Source organism: Plecotus auritus, assembly GCF_963455305.1.
Source record: "Plecotus auritus genome assembly, chromosome: 2".
Classification (NCBI taxonomy): domain Eukaryota; kingdom Metazoa; phylum Chordata; class Mammalia; order Chiroptera; family Vespertilionidae; genus Plecotus; species Plecotus auritus.
The window spans coordinates 185,304,473-185,328,929 of NC_137771.1; the positions used below are offsets into that span (position 1 = coordinate 185,304,473).

Here is a 24,457-nt window from a genome sequence, read left to right on the forward strand (position 1 = left end):
ACCATTTTTAAGTGTACAGTTCAGTAGTGTGAAGTACTGGCAACTGCTATCCTACTGTCTCTACGAATCTGAGTACTCCAAATACCTTATATCAGTGAAATCATATAATGTTTGTTCTTTTGTTACTAGTTTATTTCACTTTACATAATATCCTCAAGGTTCATCCATTTTGTAGCATATATCAGAATTTCCTTATTTTTAAGGCTGGATAATATTCCACTATATTGTATACTTTATATATTGTTCATTCACTTATCTATCAATGCACACTATTGTGGGTGGTAGGCGGGTGGGGGAGCAGCGGGGTCAAGCATGGCAGACCACATTTTCTCTATTCCCCTCTAGCCTCGTGCCTGGACTGTGCCCCTGGGCTAAATCGGCAACATGAGCGGCAACAACTTGGATGAGAAAGATGACTTTGATGAGCAGTTGCGAATGCAAAAGTTGTATGGAGACACTAAGGATGAAGATACCCAGAAAGATCCCAGTAGAGAAACCAATTCTTTCAGGCAGCAGCCAGATGACACCCCCTATGAGTGGGACCTGGATAAGAAGGCTTGGTTCCCCAAGATCACTGAAGATTTCATTGCTACATATCAGGCCAATTATGGCTTTCCTAATGATGGTGTGTCTAGCTCTACTGCAAATGTTCAAGATGTTAGTAGTAAGCCTGCAGAGGAAACTCCTCAAAGAAAGACCTCTGAACCCAGTGATCCCAAAAATAGGGGAGAAAAGAGAAAGGTTGAATTAGGATGGTTTCATGTTGAAGAAGACAAAAATACAAATGTATATGTGTCTGGCTTGCCTTCAGATATTACACTGGATGAATTTATACAGCTCATGTCCAAGTTTGGCATTATTATGAGAGATCCTCAAACAGAAGAATTTAAAGTCAAGCTTTACAAAGACAATCAAGGAAATCTTAAAGGAGATGGGCTTTGCTGTTATTTGAAGAGGGAATCTGTGGATCTTGCATTAAAACTTTTGGATGAAGATGAAATTAGAGGGCACAGATTACATGTCGAGGTGGCAAGATTTCAACTGAAGGGGGAATATGATGCCTCTAAGAAGAAGAAGAAGTGCAAGGACTACAAGAAAAAGCTGTCTCTGCAACAAAAGCAGTTGGATTGGAGACCTGAGAGAAGGGATGGGCCATCCCGAATGCGCCACGAGCGAGTTGTCATCATCAAAAATATGTTTCATCCCATGGATTTTGAGGATGATCCATTGGTGCTGAATGAGATCAGAGAAGATCTTCGAGTAGAGTGTTCAAAGTTTGGACAAATTAGGAAGCTACTTCTGTTTGATAGACACCCAGGTGGTGTGGCCTCTGTGTCCTTCAGGGATCCAGAGGAAGCTGATTATTGTATTCAAACCCTTAATGGACGGTGGTTTGGTGGCCGTCAAATCACTACCCAAGTGTGGGATGGAACTACAGATTATCAGGTGGAGGAGACCACAAGAGAAAGGGAGGAAAGGTTGAAAGGATGGGAGGCTTTCCTCAATGCTCCTGAGGCCAATAAAGGTCTTGGGTGTTCAAATTCTATCTGTGCTTCAGAAAGGGCAGGGCCTTCTAGAGTAAGGCATTTTTCAGAGCACCCGAGCTCATCTAAAATGAAGGCTCAAGAAGCTGCAACTCAAATGGAATTTGAAGAACCTATAGATGAAAAGTTTGAAAAAACACAGGATGAGGGAGAATTTGAAGAAGATGCTAAAGAAAGTGACATCAAACGAGAGGCTGAAGAATGCTACCCCCAAAAAGGATCTGAAAGAAAGTATAAGGAAGGCTGCCCCCAAAGAGATCGTAGAGACTACCTTGAAAGAGAGTCTGGACAAGGTAGTCCCAGAAAAGAGTTGGAAGAGGTTAGTCCTAAAAAAGAGTCTGAAATGAATGGCCCTGGAAGAGAATCCAAAAAGCTATTAAAAAATGATTTTGAAGAGAATGGCTTTGAAAAGGAGTCTAAAGAAGATGGTCCCAACCAGGGGTCTGAAGAAGAGAATGGCCCCCAAAAGGAGTTTGAAGAAAATGAGTTGGAAAGAGACTCTGAAGAACACTGCTCTGAAAAGCTGTTTGAAGATGGCCCTGAAAAAGAATTAGAAGAAAATGGCCTCAAAAAAGAGTTTGATGAGAATGGCTCTGACAAGGAGTTTCATGAAAATGTGCTCGAAAAAGAGTTAGAAGAAAATGACTCTGAAAAATCAGAATTTGAAGATGACAACTCTGAAAAAGTGTTTGATGAGGAAGGTTCTGAGAGAGACTTTTACGAAGAATCAGATGAAATGGAAGGAGAAGGAGATGCATATGAAAAAGTTTTTGATGAGGAGTCTGATGAGAAAGAGGATGAAGAAGATGCAGATAAAAAGGGCCTTGAAGATGCTGATGAAAAGGAGGAAGAAGATGATGCAGATGAAAAGATGTTTGAATATTCAGATGAAAAAGAAGATGAAGTCGATGCAAAGGAGGATGAAGAAGTATAGATGAAAACATGTTCGAAGATGATGATTCCAATCAGAAGCTGTTTGTAGAGGATTCCTGTGAGAAGTTGTTCGATGATTCTGATGAGAAAGGGATGGTGGGTGGTTTGGGGAATGTTCAGGAAGAAGGGGCCCTGTCTATAGGCAGCAGCTCTATCCTCAGTAGTAATGATGATGATGATGACACTTAATCCCTTAAATTTGCTTTTGAGGGAAATTCCTCCACTACATTTTGCCTATGCTCTAGGGCAATTACTAGTAGTGCTAATGAACATTGCTTAGTGATAGAATGCCATCAGATTAATGCATTGACTTTTCCATTGTTACCTGTACTTAATGATCATAAATATTTGTTAATTGCTGTTCAGGTAAAGCTTCATAGTCTAATGCAAGTAAACTGGATATTCGTCCTTTGTCAGATTTGTTAAATACATGCAGAATATTTTTAAAAGTATTCTGATGAAAGTTTGTGATATTCAAAAATAAAAAGTTGTTAATATGCAGAAACTGAAAATTGGACTTGAGTTAAATTGCATTTAAAATTTTTGCTATTTGCTTTATTCATATTTAAGTTTAGTTTTTTAAGGATCTGAAAAATCCCATAGGATTCTCCTTGCTTCCAGGTTAGCTCCTATTTCTCCTCTCTAAACCAGAGCATGTTACTAAACTTATAAGGTAAATAGCACTTTGGAATTTTCCCCTGCCCAGTCCTTGCAAGTTACTTTTATTTGTTTTCCTTTTTACCCTCTTTCCATGAAAATTGACTATTAGATGCACAGGAGGGAACTTCCTGAGGTCCACTTACAGCTTTCATAACTAAAAATATAGGGAGATTAGAATTCTACTCTGTACTGTGAGGCCCCTTTGGAAGTTGATTGGAATTGTGGGGCCTCTCCCCAGAAAAGTGCACATACTACACAACTTTTTGAATACAGGTTTTGGAAGGTTTAATGATCGCTTGGAGTTTAAGAATGTCTGTCATCATTCATACTTCAATTTTGTGTTTTTGTTTTCATTCTAGTATGGTGCCTAGTACTGTGCTAAATTGTGTAATCCCAATAAAATGTTGGGTCTTTCTTGCTTATGCTTTCCAAATTAAATATTGATGAATCGACTTCTGCTGAAGCATTAATAAGTTTTTCTTATAAACCAGAAGCATTGAAATAAACTGTATTGATGCCTTTTCATTATAAAAACTCCATACAATTGTGAATAATGCTGCTAAGAGCATAGGTGTATAAATGTTTAAGTACCTGCTTTCACTTATTTTGGGTATATATGAAGAAGTAGAAATGCTGGATATATGATAATTCTATATTTAATTTTTTTGAGAAAACACCATATTGTTTTCCACAGTGGCTACATCATTTTACATTTCCACCAACAATGCACAAGTGTTCCAATTTCTCTACATTCTCACCAACAGTTTTTGTTTTCTTTAAAATTTTATTTTATTTTATTTTTATTTTTTTAAATAAATCTTTATTCAGATTATTACAATTGTTTCTCCTTTTTCCCCCCATAGCTCCCCTCCACCCAGTTCCCACCCCACCTTCTGCCTTTACCTCCCCCGCACTGTCCTCATCCATAGGTGTATGATTTTGTCCAGTCTCTTCCTGAATCGCCCCATACCCCTTTCCCCCTGAGAATTATCAGTCCACTCCCTTTCTATGCCCCTGATTCTATTATATTCACCAGGTTATTCTGTTCCTCAGGTTTTTAATTCACTTGATTTTTAAGTTCACTTGTTGATAGATATGTATTTGTTGTTCATAATTTTTATCTTTACTTTTTTCTTCTTCCTCTTCTTTAAGAATACCTTTCAGCATTTCATATAATACTGGTTTGGTGGTGATGAACTCCTTTAGCTTTTTCTTATCTGGGAAGCTCTTTATCTGCCCTTCAATTCTGAATGATAGCTTTGCTGGGTAGAGTAATCTTGGTTGTAGGTTCTTGCTATTCATCACTTTGAAAATTTCTTGCCTCTCCCGTCTGGCCTGCATAGTTTCTGTTGAGAAATCAGCTGACAATCGTATGGGTGCTCCCTTGTAGGTAATTAACTGTTTTTCTCTTGCTGCTTTTAATATTCTCTCTTTGTCTTTTGCTCTTGGCATTTTAATTATGATGTGTCTTGGTGTGGTCCTCTTTGGATTCCTTTTGTTTGGGAATCCATGACTTGTAAGTCTATTTCTTTCACCATGTGGGGGAAGTTTTCAGTCATTATTTCTTCAGATAGGTTTTCAGTATCTTGCTCTCTCTCTTCTTCTGGCACCCCCATAATTCTGATGTTGGTACGCTTGAAGTTGTCCCAGAGGCTTCTTACACTATTTTCAACTTTTTGGATTTTTTTTTTTTCCTTTTGCTTTTTCAGTTGAGTGTTTTTTGCTTCTTTGTATTTCAATTCTTTGACTTGATTTTTGTGTTCCTCTAGTCTGTTGTTGAGTCTCTGTATAATATTTTTTATTTCAGTCAGTGTATGTTTAATTTCTAGTTGGTCCTTTTTCATATCTTCGAGGGTCTCGTTATATTTATCGGCCTTTTCTAGGATATTATTGAAAAGCCTTATAACCGTGGTTTTGAATTCTATCTCCAGTCGTTTGTTTTCCTCCATTTCTTTCGTTTGTGATCTGTTTCTTTGATGCCGCATAGACATCCTAATGGCTTTAGAGTGCTATCCTGTTGTGGTTTTGATTTGCACTTCTGTAATGACTAATAATGGTGAGCATCTTTTCATGTGCTTATTGGCTATTTGTATCTCTTCTTTGGAGAAATGTTTATTCAAGTCCTTTGTCCATTTTAAAATTAGGTTGTTTTTTTCTTTAAAAATTTTTAAAAAATCCTTACCTGAGGATATGTTTTTACTGATTTTAGAGAGAAGGGAGAGAGAAACATCGATGTGAGAGAGAAGCATTGATCGGCTGCCTCCCATATGCACCTCAATCAGGGATGGAACCCAAAACCTAGGTATGTGCCTGCGCCGGGCCAGCACAACCAAGGGTTCGGTGAGCCTGGTGTTTTGGGGGAGGGAGGTGCAGAGAAGGATTAAAGAAAAGACAGACAAGAGAATATAGATGGGTCTTGGTGGATCTCCTGTGCCTGGCTGAGGCCACAGAAAGAAATGGATAGCTGAGCCTTTATTTTATAGCCAGAGGTAAACAAGGTAGTGGTCACCATAGTTACAATGTTCTTGTGAGTTTCACTTGTTTTAGCAGCACTTGCTGTACCTCCCACAGCCCATTAGCTACCCAGATAGGATCTAGGGGGCATCATAAGGTCAAGCTTAATTATGCTAAGAGGGCTGTGCCCTCTAAGCTGGGACTTGTTTGTGGCTTTGCCAACAGGTCAGTCCGAGGCTTAACCCTATAGCCACTCCCTACATGTGCCTTACCGGAATTGAACCCATAACCTTTTGGTGTACAGGACAATGCTCCAATCAACTGAGTCACCTAGCCAGGGCAGTTTTATTCTTTTGGTTGTTAAGTTGTAGAAATTCTTTATATTTTTTTATATATGAATTCCTTGTCAGATATATAATTTCTATATATTTTCTCCAATTCTGTGGGTTGCCATTTTACTCTGTTGATAGTGTCCTTTGAAATTTTGATGAAGTCCAACTTATCCATTTTTTCTTTTGTTGTCTGTACTTTTGGGTCATGTCCAAGAAATCTTGCCAAATCTAATGTCATGAGGCTTTTTCTCATGACATGTTTTCTTCGAACTTTTGAATGACACTTTTTTTCATCTTCAGGTTTACTGATAAAAATGTCAAAATAATGGTATGTATATCCCCTTCAGGGCACCCTTCATATGTGTACTGGATCTGACCTTTTCTAGGTATTGCTAAAGAGGCAGGGCTCTGCTGATTGCATGCATCAAACTGATGGACCAAAGCACTTTGGAGTAAATCTTAGGGCCTTTTGTGCTTCTCAGCTGGGCTCACTTGCTGCTGAGTGATCAGAGTTGATTGTTTATTGCCATGAGTGTTGTTTATTTTTTTAGTTACTTTTGGGCCTGGAGTTGTTCTGAAAGTTGAAGGTTCTTCATACACTATGGGGTAGCTGAGTTTTTTAATGTTCATGTCCTAGCTTTCCAGGAAATAACAGAAGAACTCTGAGCTCTCCTTTCTGTGTTTGTTTTTTTTTTTTTTTTTCTGGAATCTTCACTATCACTTCCAATGATATGCCTGGTCTTTGTATGTAATAATCCTCTTTGTTTTCAGACTGAGAATTGATGAAAAATTATCCTTTAAACTTTATAGTTTAGTTAAAACAGGTTGATTATTCAAAAGAAACTTTACTCAAAAAATTTAAGGGAAGAGAAGAAAGGGGAAAAGAAGTCAGACACATAATGCAGTAATACTTTGGCTGGGCCTTGTTAGGATGCTGGAGGGTGGCTTGCGGAGTTAGACAACATCACCCCCTAGAGGGCATTACTATGCTGTGCACCAACTTCTCACCAATTGTCAGACTGTTCAGGTACCTTTTGATATAATGTTCCAAAGCTGTGAAGTAGACCAGCCATATCCACGATATATATGGAGCCCTGTTGGAAAGAATTTGCCCCGGATAGTCTGAGATCCAGACGTACACAGGCTGGCCTTCTTAAAGAGAGCTTGAGCTTCCTGGATGGGGCTGGACTGGAGAGCCAATACAGTTCCTGAGACAGCATTGCCAAGAGAAAGAAAAGTATCAGCCTGAACATTAGGGTTTTCAATCCAGATGGAGCAGGGATTGTAGGAACAGTGTGACACTGTGCCTTGGCCTACTCTTTATCCAGCCTCCCCCAAGGAACAAATGTGTATGAAGGATGGGAAGTAAGTAGGATGATGAACTATTTGCTCAGGATTATCCCAGAAGAAAATGGCAGTCTGAGAAATGAAAGTCCTGCATCCTGGACTCGAGCAAACTGGAATGGTTGGTCATCATACAAGAAAGTCACTAGGTGCCAAGAGTTATGCTGTGGAGCTCCCTCCTAAAGAGTTGACCAGCAGGATAACTAGTTTCCCAATGGTGGCCACAGGATGTTAGCAACACGGTGGAACTTACTGCTGGCAGAACTGCAAACCAGCAAAAACACACACACACACACACACACACACACACACACACACACACACAGATTAAAAACAGAGAGCTTGGCTGGTGTGGCTCAGTTGGTTGGAGTGTGGTCCCATACACTGAAGGGTCTTGGGTTCAATTCCTGGCTAGGACATATACTTAGGTTTCCAGGTGTGTTGGGGAGGCAATTGGTCAATGTTTCTCACATTGATGTCTCTCTCTCTTTCTCTCAAAAAATAAATGAACATGTCCTCAGGTGAGGATAATAATAATAATAAAAAGAACCTGCGCCCTAGCCGGTTTGGCTCAGTAGATAGTGTAAGGTTTAATCAGAGATGTAAGACTTAATCTGACCGAAGCCAATAAGTTGACCAAGACAAGCAGGGTAAAAGCGAAAAATCGCGTTTATTGAAAGCTCTCGGGTGAGGTCCCGCGGTCCGAGAGCACAGGCCGGGGGAGTCACACTTTATTCACCGGTGGGCTTCACCGGTGGACTTAGAGAAAATGAATTCAAATTCTAAGCAAGGTTACAAGCAGAACTTCCCTTTTTATTAAAGAGCCAGCCCTATGTGCACTTAGTGGTTATCTCGCTGCTGGCCTTGAAAACAACACAGTTCTATCCAATTAAAAATGCACTTGGCATGGCATTGAAATTATGGGCATATCTAGTCTCTGGCCTACTAGGTCAGACAGCTTAAGTTTATCTTCCTCATTATTCAAGCAGGCTAAAGCAGGCTAGAAAGCAAAGTTTGTAAAGTTCCTGCTTTCCCAGCCCAAGACCTTACAGATAGAGCGTCAGCCTGCGGACTGAAGGGTCTCAGGTTCGAGTCCAGTCAAGGGCACATACAATGGTTGTGAGCTTGATCGCCAGTAGGGGGTGTATAGGAGGCAGCCGGTTGATTATTCTCTCTCACATTGATGTTTCTCTCTCTCTCCCCCTCTCCCTTCCTCTCTCTGAAATCCATAAAAATATATAAAAAAGAAAAAATGATAAAAATATATATACAGCACCAAAAAAATTAAGATACCTAGGAATAAACTTAACTATGGAGGTAAAATACCTATACGCAGAAAACTACAGGACACTGAAAAAAGAGATAGAGGAAGACATAAACAGATGGAAGAACATACCATGTTCATGGATTGGTAGAATCAACATCATTTAAATGTCCATACTACCCAAAGCAATCTATAGATTCAATGCACTCCCCATTAAAATACCAACGGCATATTTCACAGGCCTAGAAAGAACTCTCCAAAAATTCATCTGGAATAAAAAAAGACCCTGAATAGCTGCAGCAATCCTGAGAAAGAAGAACAAAGTAGGGGGGATCTCAATACCAGATATCAAGCTGTATTACAAAGTAGGGGGGATCTCAATACCAGATATCAAGCTGTATTACAAAGCCACTGTTCTCAAAACAGCCTGGTACTGGCACAAGAACAGACATATAGACCAATGGAATACAATAGAGAACCCAGATATCTACCCAAACCACTATGCTCAATTAATATTTAACAAAGGAGGTATGAACATAAAATGGAGTCAAGACAGTCTCTTCAATAAATGGTGTTGGGAAAATTGGACAGATACATGCAAAAAAATGAAAGCAGACCACCAACTTACACCATACACAAAAATAAACTCAAAATGGATAAAGGACTTAAACATAAGACGGGAAACCATAAAAATACTAGAGGAATCCACAGGCAGAAAAATCTCAGACATATGCCGAAGCAATTTCTTCACAGATACCGCTCCTAGGACAATGGAAACTAGGGAGAAAATAAACAAATGGGACTACATCAAAATAAAAAGCTTTTGCATAGCAAAATAAACCATCAACAAAACAACAAGAAAGCCCACTGTATGGGAGAACATATTTGCAAATGTTATCACTGATAAAGGTTTAATCTCCAACATTTACAGGGAACTCATACAACTTAATAAAAGGAAGATAAATGATGCAATAAAAAAATGGGCAATGAACCTAAATAGAAACTTTTCAAAAGAAGACAGAAGGAAGGCCAAGAGACATATGAAAACATGCTCAAAGTCGCTAATCATCTGAGAGATGAAAATCAAAAGGACAACGTGGTACCATCTCACATCTGTCAGAATGGCTATCATCAACAAATCAACAAACGACAAGTGCTGGTGTGGATGCGGAGAAAAAGGAACCCTCGTGCACTGCTGCTGGTGAGAATGCAGACTGGTGCAGCCACTGTGGAGAACAGTATGGAGTTTCCTTAAAAAACTAAAAATGGAACTCCCATTTGACCCAGTATTCCCTCTTCTAGGAATATATCCCAAGAAACTAGAAACACCAATCAGAAAGGATATATGCACCCCTATGTTCATAGCAGCACAATTCACCATAGCTAAGATTTGGAAACAGCCTAAATGCCCATCAGCAGATGAGTGGATTAGAAAACTGTGGTACATCTACACAATGGAATACTACGCTGCAATAAAAAAGAAGGAATTCTTACCATTTGCAGCAGCATGGATGGATCTGGAGAGCATTATGTTAAGTGAAATAAGCCAGGCAATGAAAGAAAATACCACATGATCTCACTCATTTATGGAAAATAAAGAACATTATAACCTGATGAACAAAAAGATAGATACAGAGGCAGTAAAGCATCAAACAGACTGTCAAATTACAGCGGGAAGGCTGGGGAGTGTTGTGGAGGGGGGGAAAGAGATCAACCAAAGGACTTGTATGCATGCATATATGCACAACCAATCGACACAAGACACTGAGGGGGTGGGATGAGGACATGCGACAGCGGGTAGGGGAGGCTGGGGAAAGGTTAATGGGGAAAAAAAAGGAGATATATGTACTACTATATGTAATACTTTAAACAATAAAAAAATTAAAAAAATGACAACAGCCAAAAAATCATATATATCTATATCTATCTATATCTATATCTATCTATCTATCTATCTATCTATCTATATCTTATCTAATAATAGAGAAACATGTAAATTGACCATACCTCTGCTACACCCACAGCTAATCAGAGTGAGTATGCAAATTAACCCAAAGATGGTGGTTAATTTGCATACATACCTGGGTCCCAGGAACCTCCTCAGCACCCAGGTCACTCCCAGCTGGCCATTGGAAGGGGGGTGCCTGCTTCCCAAGCCTAAAGCCTGGGGTGGAGGCTTTAGGCTTGGGAAGGGGGCGAGCCTGCGACCAAACGCACACCATCCAGAAGTCAGCACTGGGTTACCCAGCCACAGCCTGGTGACCCAGCACTGACTGCCCAGGTGGCTGAGACCCAGAAAGTGAGTCAGGGTCTGATCTGCAGCCTCAGTGGAAGCTGTTCATCAGTGTACTTACCTCTCTCTTTCTCTCCCTCTTTCTTTCTGATCCTCTCCAGCAGCCAGGCTTTTCTTTCTCTCCCTGCCTCCTGGGGGCTGCTGTTAAGCCCCACCTCTTTGATCAGGCCCAGAGATAGGCCTGGAGATGCTGACTGGCATAGGAACCGACCAATCAGAACCAAAGGTGGGTGCTATGGGGACCCAATGGCTGTCTAGGAGGCAGAGCTTTTGACGCTGACTGGCATAGGAACTGATCAATGAGGACCAAATTGGACAGCAGAGAAAGGCAGTTGGGGGCGACATCAGGCCTGCAGGAGAGGGCAGTTAGGGGTGATCAGGCTGGCAGGCAGAGGCAGTTAGGGGCTATCAGGCAGGCAGGCAGGTGAGCAGTTAGAAGCCAGTGGTCCCAGATTGTGAGAGGGATGTCTGACTGCCGGTTTAGGCCCAATGCCTGGGATTGGGCCTAAAATGGCAGTCGGACATCCTGCAAGTGGTCCCCAATTGGAGAGGGTGCAGGCTGAGTTGAGGGAACCCCAACTCTGTGCACAAATTTCGTGCACTGGGCCTCTAGTGTGTGTGTGTGTGTATATATATATATACAAATCAATTTTGTTCTTAAAAAGAAATAAAAGAACCAGCTACAGGACAACATATATTAACTAAAGGGGAATACAAATTAGATGGACTTCACTAGAGCTAATATGGAATCCAGAAGATAATGGCATAAAATCTTCAAAGAGTTGAGAGAAAATATTTGCAACCTAGCACTGTCTTCCCAGAGAAATTATCTTTCAAGTACATAGGTGAAGTGAATATATTTGAGATTTAAAAATGGAGATAATTGGTCACCCAAAGACTTTTACTTATGAGACTTCTAAAGTTATACTGTTCAGTGCAGTAGCCACTAACCATATATGACACTATTAAAATTATTTACAAGGAAATAGTCAGTCACATTTGCCACATTTCAAGTACTCAATAATCACATGTGATTAGTGGCTAGTACATTGGACAGTGCAGATATAGACTGTTCCCACCACTTTCAACAGCATTTTGAATAGCACTGATACCATAAAAGAGATATCATAAGTAGAAGAAAATTCCAGAACAATGGTCTGAGATGCTAAGTGGAAGGTCTAGTAAAGAAAATTGTAAATGTGTGAGTAAATCTAAATAAATATTGATGATATAAAATAATATCAAAGTCTAAATTGGGGAGTTAAAAAAGAAAGTGCTAAATTACTTACACAGTATGTCAGAAAGGAAATGAGTAGAATTAAAACATTATAAGATATTTTTAGTATTCACATAAAGACTGGACCAAACAGTAAAATTCAAGAATATACTATTTACAAGGGACACACCTACAATGTAAGGACTCAGAAAGGCTGGAAGTAAAAAGATGGAAAAAGGTGCATCAGACAAATGCTTTCCAAGACAAATCTGCTGGTAAGCTTTACTAGAAATTGAAATGGTCACTTTATAATGATGAAGCTTTACTTCACGAGGAAGTTAAAATATTTCTAATTCTCTGCACCTAAAAATGAAGCTTCAAAACATATGAAGTGAAAATTGACAAGGCTAGAAGAAACAATGGACAAATCCACCACCATAGCAAGAAATTTTAAATATATTTCTCTCAGTATTTGATAGATCAAACAGATAAATGCAGGATGTCCGACTGCCATTTTAGGCCCAATCCCAGAAGACAGATATCATAATTAACCATATTGATCTAATGGAGATATATCGAACACTGCACCCAATAATTGGATAACGCACATTATTTCCAAATGTCTGTGCGATGTTTATAAACATTAACTATACAAAACACAAATCTTAACTGATTTTAAGAAACTGGTATCATATAGACGCTTTCCATGAAAATTATGGTCCATAGAGCAGCAGCAGCAGCACTTGAAAGCCTGTTAGAAATGTAGAGGCCCAGGCCCCACTCCAAAACTTCTGAGCCAGAATCTGCAATTTGACAAGATGTCCAGAGGATTCATGTGCACATTAAGTTTGACATGTATTAGCACAAAGCATGTTTTCTAACCATAGTGTGATTAAGTTGGAAATCAATAACAAAAATAATTAAGAAAAATTCCATACTTAAAAAATATTTTTATTGATTTCATAGAGAAAGGGAGAGGGAGAGAGAGATAAAAACATCAATGATGAGAGAGAATCATTGATCAGCTGTCTCCTGCACACCACACACTAGGACTGAGCCCACAACCCAGGCATGTGCCCTGACTGGGAATCAAACCGTGACCTGGTTCAACCACTGAGACATGCTGGCTGGGCAGAAAACTCCATATTCTTTGAAATTAAAAACATACTCATCAAATTTTGAAAATTTAAATTACATTTGACACAATATTATATTAACTGCAGTTGTACAACATAGTAATTAGACATTTATATAATTTATTAAATGGTCACTCTGATAAGTCTACTTTGGCATCCTTATCTGTAAACTTGGAATAATTTTAATATCCACCGTATAGAATTGTTGGGAGGATTAGATGAGCTAACAAATGTAATGGACTTTGCATATGGAAAGTATTCAGTAAATGATGGCTATTTATGATCAAAATAACTTTTCTATGTCCAAACCAAGGAAAAGCCTAAACTAACAACCTTTATTACAACTGTAAAAGCCACCACATATTTATTTTACTGCAGGCCCATTAATTCTCAAACAATCAGAGTTCTTGTTCCACAAGGACAAGTGGAATAATAGCTCATCAACTCATTAACTTCAATGTAGGTCAATGATGGAAATTACAGGTGCATGTTAGTTGATACATGTTCTTTCTTTTCTTTGCAACTTTCATTTTTTTAAATCATTTTAAAATTTTATGTTACTTTCATATTTCTTTTCATGTAATTTAGTTTTTTAATAAAGACATGTCACTAAGTCTAGAATGTAATTTTATTTATAGACTAGAGGCCCGGTGCATGAATTCATGCACCAATGGGGTCCTTCGGCTTGGCCTGCGGGATAGGGCTGAAACCGGCTCTCTGAAATCCCCTGAGGGGTCCTGGATTGCGAGAAGTGTCCTGGATTGTGAAAGGGCGCAGGCCAGGCCGAGGGATCCCACTAGCACTGGTGCACAATCGGGGCCGGGGAGGGTCCAGGAGGTTGGCCAGCCGGGGAGGGATCATGGGAGGGCTCCAGGCATGTCTGGCCCTTCTCACTCAGTCCAGATCAGCCAGACCCCAGCAGCAAGCTAACCTACCGGTTGGAGCATCTACCCCCTGGTGGTCAGTGCATGTCAAAGCAAGCGGTTGAGCAGCCTTAGCATATTATACTTTGATTGGTTGAATGGATGACTGGACAACCAGACACTTAGCATATTAGGCTTTTATTATTTAGGATTTTTTTAATATATATTTTTATTGATTTCAGAGAGGAAAGGAGAGGAAGAGAGAGATAGAAACATCAATGATGAGAGGGAGTCATTGATTGGTTGCCTCCTTGTGACTGAGCCCACAACCCAGGCATATGCCCTTGACCAGAATTGAACCTGGGACCCTTGAGTCCTCAGCCGATGCTCTATCCACTGAACCAAACTGGTTAGGGCTATTATTTAGGATTTTTATAAGGCTATTTTATAGAAATAATTTTACAAATTAGAAAAAAATCTGACAATGTGTCCAAATTTTAATCAGGAATATATGGATAAGGCAGGTACACTATGCATAGTCTGCTGGTTTGCACAAATCCTAGGGTCACTGAGAGGCCTGAGTAAGGGCTCCCACTAGAGGGCAGTAAGGGCCCCCTGAAGGGCTGACAAATCCAAGCCCTTTCTTCAGGACTTCTTTTCAGCTTTACTTATTACTAAGAACATGCTAATCCAGGACTGCTAAAATGAGGCATTGGTAAACTAAAATTTGCTCATTATCAAAGCGTCCTCAAGATTCAAATCTAGCATTCTACTAAGATCCTGCAGCCTCTGGGAAAGTTGCAAAACTCTTTCCTGCAGGAGACATGGGGGCTGTTGGAATTCTTTCAGTTTCCAGGGTTTTTGTTATTAATGCATCAACAGCATTGACCTGAGGTGCTATTCATGCTTTTTAGTAATAAACTGTTAGCTATGTTCCATTATCCATCATCTATTCATTGTCACATGGATTGTTTGATTCCTTCTTTGGGTGTTCTGATCTATACTTTCATCAAAGCAGTTTTGCTTTGTGCTTAGGTCTCTATTTCTTGTGTACAAATTCCCTCAAAACCTGCTTGTGCAGTGACATTACATTGAGAGTACAAGCTAGTTAAGTAACTTGCAATAAAAATATTACTTATTTAAAGTGTTTGGACATTGTTTTGTAATTAAAAAAACCACACCTATAAACGCATATTCTCTTACATAGTATCTAGTAAGTGAATCAATATGTAATTCTAGCAATGTTTGTTGCAACTTTTCTTTTTGTTCCTTATCAATTCTATATTACCACCTGTTCTTTTTTGAGTGAGGTAGTATGCATGGATTAGTAAAATAGATTTTGTGATCAACACTGTTTGAAAGGTACTGTTCTAAATGCTTTGAGTGGATTATAAAAGCTTACCCTCACAATTCTTAAACATTAAACAATAGGAACAAAAGAACCAATGTGGACTCTCCCTCCAGTTTCTCACCTCGTTCATCCAAAGACCTGGCTATCCAGATCGCTTCTAAAGTTTAGTGCTTGTTATGCTTCATCCCAAACTCCCTTATGGACACACCAGTATGGCATATCTCATCCTTGTCTCACTCATTTTTATTTTATTTCTTGTCGTTCATTTCGGGGCTGACACAAATGTCACTTTCTCGGAGAGGTTTTCCTGGAACATGCTGTTGATCTATGTGTAATTTTCTGTTCTATTACCCTTTTTTATTGTCTTCAGAACAATTAAAGTATATGAAATCATCTTATTTAGTTTGTTACTTTAGAAAAATCAGTTTCCTCCTATCTGTCTTATGCATTGACATTTCCCCAGCACTTAGAAAAGAAAATGTCTAAGTATAAGTAAGCATTTAGTAAAGATTGGATAAATCAATGACTGAATGAATGCTTCACTCATTTATTTATTCCATGTTGCTGTTCTGGGGGCCAGATGACTGGACTGTCCACACAAGCAGAAGCTCTCATTTAAGCCTGATAGTGTGTTGCACGTACACGAGCTCCACCTGCCAGCTGACCAATAGGTGTTAACAGCTACCCCAGCCCAGAAAGTGAAGCACGGCTGTTGTTCTTCATTGCACTCTCCCAGCCTCTCCTCCATCCTCATGCAAAATAGTTCAAGGCTCTGGGAACTACTGTCTTAGGTATAATGTCTGACTTGCCAAATTCTATTAAGGAGCCCTGAGCTAGTCTGACTGGGAGAACTTTGTATAGGTGGAAGCTGTGTGTGAGCTGAAGCTGTGGTGATGATAACATCAAGGAAGCATGAAAACCTGACAGGTGAGTGGGGAACTGAGGTCCCTGAGCACCTTGTGAGTCATCGGTGGTGGAGGAGGGCAGGGGCAAACACTGGTGAAAGTTGAATGAATGGGTCCAGGAATCTGAGTGGAGGAGATGGCAGTGGGGAGCAGTGGCATGAGAAAATAAGCAGGAGGGAAGTGGTGGGCAGAGAGAATTTTGTGGTGGGGTTAGTTATTTGTTGTTGTTTAACAGCTTTATTGAGATATAATTTAAATATAATTCATCTATTTAAAGCACACACTTCTATGGTTTTTAGCATATTAATACAGAGTTATACAATCATCACCACAGTCTAATTTTAGAACATTTTTATCATCATCTTCCCCCTATCACCAAATCTTGTACCCATTAGCAGTCTTCCTCACTCACCTGCCCCTTTCCCCACCAAGTCCTATGCAATCACTAATCTACTTTAAAATATATATATATTACGTTTATTTAGTGTATGTACACGTAAAAGAGAAATTGCTCTCTGATCCCACCCAGCAGAAAACATGCACAAACCCAAGGTATACACAAGGGAAAGGGCCCCGGCCCCAAGTTAGTGGTTGGGATGGTGCAATCTTGTGAGTCAAGCCTCAGTCAGGAGAGGGCTGGACTGAAGCGCGGGGCAGGCTGAAGCGCCCACTGCGGGCTCTAAAATAAGCGTGCACCAGAGCCCAAGGTCTGTTTGATGCCCTCGAAGTGGTAGCGCTGCCAGCCCTGCCGTGTCCTCTCCTCCTCAAGAGCAGGGTTGCCTCAGCCTTCCACGCACGGTTCAGTCTCTCCATTCTTATCACTGAAGGTCAAGGTGATGGTGGCAAAGCGCCCTTCTGGCCAAGATTTGAACCTCCACATCATCCCAGTATGTTTCTCAGGGACCAGATCAGTGAATTCCCCAGTGACATTGCCATCTTCCAGGTGAAACTTCCCACCTTTGTCTGCTTCTAGCGTCGCAGGAGCATGGGTAAAGGCCTGAACCAGCTCTTGGGTGGTAAGCACTGTAGAGCTCCTCTGGTGATGTCAGGAAGGTGTCTCTAAGGGTGATCTTACAAGTGGGGATTCTGACACCAACAGGTCTGGTCTGGGTTTTTGAAGGAGATTTAGCCTTGTGCTCCTCAGTTTTGGGTACTGGCTGACCCAGGGGTGGGCAAACTTTTTGACTCGAGGGCCACAATGGGTTCTTAAACTGGACCGGAGGGCCGGAACAAAAGCATGGATGGAGTGTTTGTGTGAACTAATATAAATTCAAAGTAAAGGAGCGGAGGGGAGAGCAAGAGAACCCTCCGCTCTTTCGGCTCCGCAGGCCGGATAGAACAGCCGAACGGCCCGCGGGCCGTAGTTTGCCCACGGCTGGTGGGGGCTACTGACTCTCCATTCAGTGCAGGCAAGATCATGCCCTGCGTGAGCTCTGTTTTGAGGGTGCTGATGTAAATTCCCATTGCTTCTCTGAGAAGTTTCACTCCTTCTTTCATTAAGGCCACAAGATTTGTGTCAGGCTCATCTTTGGCAAGGCTCACACTAATCTCTACTTCAACCATGCTATTTTCATCAGGCAAATTGGGGATCTCCACATGTCCCTGTACTGCACTCCAGACTTAGAGGTACCTGTCCAGTTTAGTGTGATACTCCACTCATAAAAGAAGATAAGTTTGTCTTTGTGATTGTTAATGGACGTTTTTCCATCAAGTTTGTTCACTTCTGTCACCTCACACTTGCCTTCCTCATTTTGCACCCGCACTGCCAGGAACAGTGTTTTCAGTTTATCTGTGGACCCATTTGAAGCATCCCTCTCTGCCCAGTGCCAGTTGTTGACGTTGGTGGCGTCTGCCCTCTCCTCCATGATCCAGCGTGGGTCACCCTCACCCCACTTGGCCATCTGCTTTCTAATCACCACGTCACCAGGTCCCGAGCAGCCCCAGCAACCACCTCAGTACCACGTGGTCCTGAGCAGCCCCAGCAACCACCTCAGTACTGCCTGGCCGAGCGCTGGGGCAGTGCCTAGAAGTGGCCGCAGAACCTTCTGGCTTGCTTTTCCCTCCACCTCCGCACCCGCCACTAATCTACTTTTTGTACCTATAGATTAACATATGCTGCACATTTGGTGTAAGTGGGATTATATGATATGTAGTCTTTTATGGCCAGATTTTCTTTTTTTTCTTTCATGTTTTCAAGGTTCATCCATGTTGTAGCATGTATCAATGCTTCATTTCTTTCTTTTTTTAAAAAAATGTATTTTATTGATTTTTTACAGAGAGGAAAGGAGAGGGATAGAGAGTGAGAAACATCGATGAGAGAGAAACATCGATTCAGCTGCCTCTTGCACACTCCCCACTGGGTATGTGCCCGCAACCAAGGTACATGCCCTTGACCGGAATCAAACCTGGGACCCTTCAGTCCGCAGGCCGACGCTCTATCCACTGAGCCAAACCGGTAAGGGCAATGCTTCATTTCTTTTAATTGCCAAATAATATCCCATTGTATGGATAGATCACATTTTATTTCCATTCATCAGTTAATAGGTATTTGGTTTGTTTCCACTTTTTTTTTCTTTTTAGCTATTATGAATAATGCTACTATGAACATTTGAGTACAAATTTTTGTGTGAGTATATGTTTTTATTTCTTTTGGATTTATATGTAGGAATAGCATTGCTAGGTTATGTAGTAACTCTATGTTCAACACTTGAGGCGCTCCCAAACTGTTTCTAAAGTATCTGCACCATTTTCCATTCCATGCTATTTCTTTTTTAAAAATTTAATATATTTTTGTTGATTTCAGAGAGGAAGGGAGAAGGAGAGAGAGATAGAAACATCAATGATAAGAGAGAATAATCAATTGGCTGCCTCCTGCATGCTCCCCACTAGGGATCGAGCCCACAACCTGGGGCATGTGCCTATGACCGGAATCGAACCTGGGACCCTTCAGTCACAAGGCTGATGCTCTATCCGCTGAGCCAAACTGAATTGGGGGGGGGGGGGTGGTGGTGGTATTTCTTGTTTCTGAGAAAGTAGCAGTGATTCTATTTAAGCCCAGGGAGGGCTGGAGCAGGGACTGTGTGTGCAGAAGAGCAGGATCTGAGGTGGTCATTGAGGCTGAAGGTTCTCTGGTACATTAGATCTCAGCTCCTAGGAATTCCAGAGGACGATGACTGTGATGATTGTGGAGGCCAAGAAGAGCAGGTAGAGGCGAAAGAGGAAGGTGTCCATCATGTGGCTGAAGTGTACCCACAGGTCAGTTATCTGGGTCTTTGTCATTCCTGAGCCCCCATTTAGCTCTGCCTCTCTGGGCTCCAGATTCTTCCCTACCAACTCCCTAGGCTCTGTCAGGCCTGTGGAGAGGACAGAGACTTAGCCATGAAGTGGGATAGAAATATGATTAGAGAAGTGAGAGGTTGCGAAAGTTGAGAGAGTGTGGGCAGTGTGGCTTCTCTTACCAGGCAGGTGTGTTGGGGTGAGTCCTGGGCCCACATTCTCCTTCCAGAGTGCAGTGGGGCAGAATATCTTTGGGCTGGTGCAGTAGAGGAGCAGAGAGTGGAGCCACCCAGGCATGGGTGGGGGCTGGGTGTTGGCCATGTGCAGCAGGTAGGTGATAAAAATGGTCTCCAGCAAGCTGACCACCATCAGTGACAGGCACAGGGCAAAGTAGACACCTAGGGTGGGGGTGAGAGCATGCCAGAGTGAGGCAGGTCCAGAAGGACCTCTCCCTCCCTCCTTTTCTCTGTCTCACACAGAGAGCCTTTTCTAGGATGATTTCTTTCTCCTTGTTGCCTTATCTGCTCAGCAGGTCTAGCCAGGTCACCTGCCTACCCTGTCTCCTTTTTTTCTTTTTCTCTTTACCCAATAGTTGGGTGAGGGGTGCATACTGATGAGGGGGGTGCCACTGGCAGGGAGTAGTTTATTCATCATGAGCAGGAAGACATTGTAGCCCAGCAGAAGGGTTATCTTGAATGGGGCACGATTCTCGCTTTCTGCTGGCAGGAAGAAGCTGAGGGCATCAATGACCATCAGAAAGCTACTGGGCACCAGAAGGTTTATGACATAGCGTCTGGATCTGCGCCTGATGGCCACCTGGTGGGGAGGAGAGAGCAGAGAGCCAGGTGAAGCTAGGAGGCCTAAGGATGGCTCCAGCCCCTTCCTTTATTGGTGTCCTCCTCACAACAAGGGCTACTTCTGGGGCTGAATGACGAGAAGCAGCTTACATATGACTAACAAGACTCCCCCATGCCCACCAAAGAAAACCAAGGCCAGAGCTGACAGGTTAAGAAAAAGGGACTGCTTTGGGGGACTCAGGAGAGAGGAAGAATGAAGGTTATGGTGCCTAGGGCCTTTCTGGTCTTGGGGCAAGAAGCAAGAGATCCCATGATGGCGGTCAGGGAGATGGATATCCCTTCTTAAATCTCTAGGCTTACATAGAACATGATCTGGTCAAAGAGACTAGAGCCCACAGACATCTTTGGGTTGGCCTTGTTGATGCCCAGGAGCTCCCACTGCCCTTGTGTGCTGACAACTTCACGCGAGGTATCAGCTATCTCCCACACGTCCTTTTTCATGCCCAGCAACATGTTTTCCACTGCAAGGGAGACAAACATTCATTCAACATACTTTCAGTCCCGACGTGGGCAGGGCTCCGAGATGAATTAGAAAACTGTTTTAGCTACCTCTTTCAGACTGCCCTATAACCTCACTTCCTTGCTGTTCAATTGCCTGTTTTTGATTCTGGGCTTTCTCAGGAAGTCTTGTCCCAGCCTATGTTCCCCACCCCACCATCCACATCCTCCCCAACTAGCAAATACTCAACTGTCCCTTTTTATGCATTCAAATGACTTTGCTTATGTGTATTTTTTTGTTGCCCCACTGGTTGATCTCATTTTACCTCAAACCAGAACCTCTACTACTACTCACCTGTGTAGAGGAAAGAGCTAAAGGTGAACGTGCAGTTCTGCTGGTCAAAGGGGAAGTAGAAGATGTCCAGTCTACAGATGCTGGTCACCCGCATTGGTTTGCTATATACAATGTGACCGTCATTAGTCACATATGCAGAGAGGCCTTCCATGGTATGATCCACATACATGCTAGGTAGCAGGAGGGGAGAGAGGCAAATGCTCTGGGTTTCACACCAGTATAAGTTTCTCTCTTAAAGTAGGGCTTCCCAACGTTGCTCATTATGGCCACTCTGCCATCTTTTGTGCCCACCACTTTCCAATTTCTAGGGGAGAAGTTAGCAAGCTGTGATTGTGCTCCTCTCTGAAATCCATTTTTAGTGGCCCTACAGAATGGGTTTGCCCTGCACTACCCTGGTCTTCTCCTTGCAGAAGGGTTTTCCCTCCAGCTTCCCAGCCCTGATACCCACGATTCCACAATGAAGATGTCTGGGAGCCACAGGTTCTCAGTTGTCACGGAAAGTTTATTGATATGACCACATTCTTCTGGGTCCCAGCTGATGAATGGGTTATTCCAGGTCTAGAGCACAAGACACAGAGGGATGGTATGGCTGGAACCTGGAGCTAGTTATGTCAGCATCTCCTGCCCTTCCATTCCCTTAAAAATATATACATATGTATATTTTCAAAATGTATGTACTAAGGATATATGATAAAACTTCAACCATTCCAGAAAGTTATAATATAAAAAGAAGTCTTCTCCTTCCTCAACACTCCAACTCAGTCCATATCCCCAACTCAGTTCCATTATTAACAGTTTCTTGTGTATCATTCTAGAAAAAAATTAATACATATTCCAGCATTCATTTTTATTTATACAGATAGAATCATACTATGCACATTGTTATGCATGCTGCTTTTCTGAGCTCATTTTGAACTCTGATTTGTCTTCTTATCCTCAGGATAACGCCTCCCCTTCTCTAATTAACAGTCTTACTGGATTTCACTTTCCACTCAGGGAAATCTTAAGCTGGGTTAGATACATTTGGGCCCTGAAACTTCCGTGGGGGCTTCCAACTATATTGTCCTTCTTCCTGTATTTTCCATCTGTCTTTGATTGGCAGCCCAGAAAACTATTTGTCATCAGCATTGGCCCCATTCTGACTGGATGTGTCTATGCCTTTGGGCACTGTCAATTGCAACAAATGTGATTTTTGCAACAAAGCCAGAGAAAAAGGGAAGGAGAAAGAGAGGAGAAAGCAGAAGTTACATACCAAATCTAACCATAGAAATGATGTCAGCAGCTGAAGTTGTGCGTCCTGACCAAACAAACAAACAAAAAAACATTTAGGATGATTAATGACACAAAATCAGGTCCTAGTCTATCTCCTCCCTTTGTTTCCTAAGTGGTCCTATGTGACAGTTCAGCTTTTCATTCATAAGTTCCAAATGAAAGGTAGGTCAGAAAAATGTAGGCTGAATGAAAAGTACAGGGGGAAAAACCGCATGGGGACTCACTGGGAATGTTTTTTATAGAATATCCCCATAAGGGCAGGACTCAAGGACAAGTGTTCCCTGCAGAAATGTCACTGCACCATTTCTCTTCGTGTGTCTCTATCCCATAGGATGAACATCTAATTTGTACAACATCCATTCAGGGGACTCATTGCTCACCACTGGACCAGTGCAACGTTGGGTTAACAGGGTAAAGACCCTTTGTTCCCTATTAGCAGCCTATGACAAAAATGTAGTCAGAACTTACCACTTCTAAGATGGCAGACAGAGTGAAGGAGATGTTGACCTGAGTAGGGATGCTATAATTGATGACTGGACGGAAGTTCTTCTGTTTAAATACAGTTCGGAAGGCAAGAGGGTCCACCCCATTCTGATCAAAACCTGAGCAGTTGATGGTGAAAGTGTTCGCCCTTCCTGTAGAGAGCAGAGACCTTGTGAGATGGGGATAGGGCTTTTGTGTTTCCTAAGTGAGAGGAATGCCAGAGCTAGGGTCTGAGAGCTTCTCTGCAGAGATAAACATGTAGACATGGGGTGAGGCATGTGAGCCCCTCCTTCTCGAAGGCCAAGCTCTTCCTGCTGGGGCTGGGAGGGTAGGCTGGTTTGGTAGGCAAATGGTGGAAGCTGATGTGGTGAGCTGACCTTTAAGGGCTCAGAGCTCAGACCTTTCTTTTTGCTCCTGTATAAAAAGTCTACCCAAATTTGTATGCAAACAGCCTCTCTGGGGAGTCTTATTCCTTTCATAATTGCAACCTTTAGATGCACTTAAAGTTTTGGCTCTTGTTTGGTCATACTTTTTTTTCTCTAGCTCTCTTATGATTCTTCCTCATAGTCACTGACCAAAATTTCCCTAACATCTTCTCAATTTTCCATTCCCACTTTCATGTTTCCCCACTTCCTTGAAAGGAAAAGTTTGAAGAGACTTAAACATGAGCGTGATGTGAAATATGCAGAGACTTAAGGACATTTTATTCAATGTGAATTTATTGACTGCCCGCTGTGTGCTGTGCTCTGTGCCCTGCTCAAATTCAGCGACTTCCTCTAAGATCTGTGGGTGCCATTTTTATCATCACCATCTTGAGAAGATATCTTTGTTCATTCACCATGTGGTTGGTGAAGCTATACAATAAACTGTAAAAGCCCTTCTGCCCACCTCACCTGCACCCCAATCCCAGATGGCTCCATGGCTATTCCTGTACCATAGCCCAGCAAGTTCTTTCCCATGCCCCTTTCACTATCTCACCAGACCAGTTCACTCATAAGGCACATATCCAGACTAAGAAGAAAGAGGGAAGCAAAAGTTCTCCTCTTCCCTCCATATACCTCTTCTACAAGATCTTCCCATGTTAATAGGATCAAGCTGCCCTGTTCATACCTATATCTTGGTAGAAAGGAGAAGTTGGACATTATGAAGGGGTGGAATTGGATAGGTGATAAAATGGTAGGACAGACAGTTTGGTAGCTACTTATACAGGCAAATGAGAGAGGGGCTGTGTTTACCAATCAGTGAAATGCATTTTTCACCTATCCCCAAAGGAAACCAAAACATACATACTACAAAGAAAGGAAATGTTTAACTCAATTATTTTACATGCACCCTACTAGTTCTGGAGAATGAGAGAGTTTCTGGATTTTTCCCAGAAAACATTCTCATCTTTCCCTATTCTTGCCCATCTTACCTTGAAGCAGAAGGCTGGCAGTGAGGCAAAATAGGAGTCCCCCCCTACCGGACCACCCCCTTTCCAT

General features: G+C 41.8%; 2 protein-coding genes and 1 pseudogene across 3 annotated transcripts; 1 reads left to right on the forward strand and 2 right to left on the reverse strand.

Annotated features, from left to right (window-relative positions):
* Nucleotides 1-384: 384 nt before the first annotated feature.
* On the forward strand, nucleotides 385-2,666 carry LOC308241294 (17S U2 SnRNP complex component HTATSF1-like; the record flags this gene model as incomplete). The annotated part of the gene is given in 2 exon segments (XM_080654702.1): nucleotides 385-2,475; nucleotides 2,478-2,666. Coding segments are annotated over 2 exon segments (2,280 nt in total).
* A 14,308-nt stretch (nucleotides 2,667-16,974) lies between these two features.
* LOC308241406 (activator of 90 kDa heat shock protein ATPase homolog 1-like) lies at nucleotides 16,975-18,196 on the reverse strand (annotated as a pseudogene). The gene is made up of 2 exons: nucleotides 17,669-18,196; nucleotides 16,975-17,448 (listed from the first exon to the last, which is right to left on the reverse strand). The product of its transcript is annotated as an activator of 90 kDa heat shock protein ATPase homolog 1-like (transcript).
* Nucleotides 18,197-19,445: 1,249 nt separating this feature from the next.
* LOC308241295 (5-hydroxytryptamine receptor 3C-like) lies at nucleotides 19,446-24,457 on the reverse strand (the record flags this gene model as incomplete). The annotated part of the gene is made up of 9 exons (XM_080654703.1): nucleotides 19,446-19,648; nucleotides 19,754-19,969; nucleotides 20,183-20,387; nucleotides 20,729-20,889; nucleotides 21,222-21,391; nucleotides 21,670-21,779; nucleotides 22,474-22,518; nucleotides 22,962-23,128; nucleotides 24,391-24,457. The coding sequence occupies 9 exons, from the start codon at nucleotides 24,455-24,457 to the stop codon at nucleotides 19,446-19,448; spliced, it is 1,344 nt and encodes a 447-aa protein (XP_080510829.1).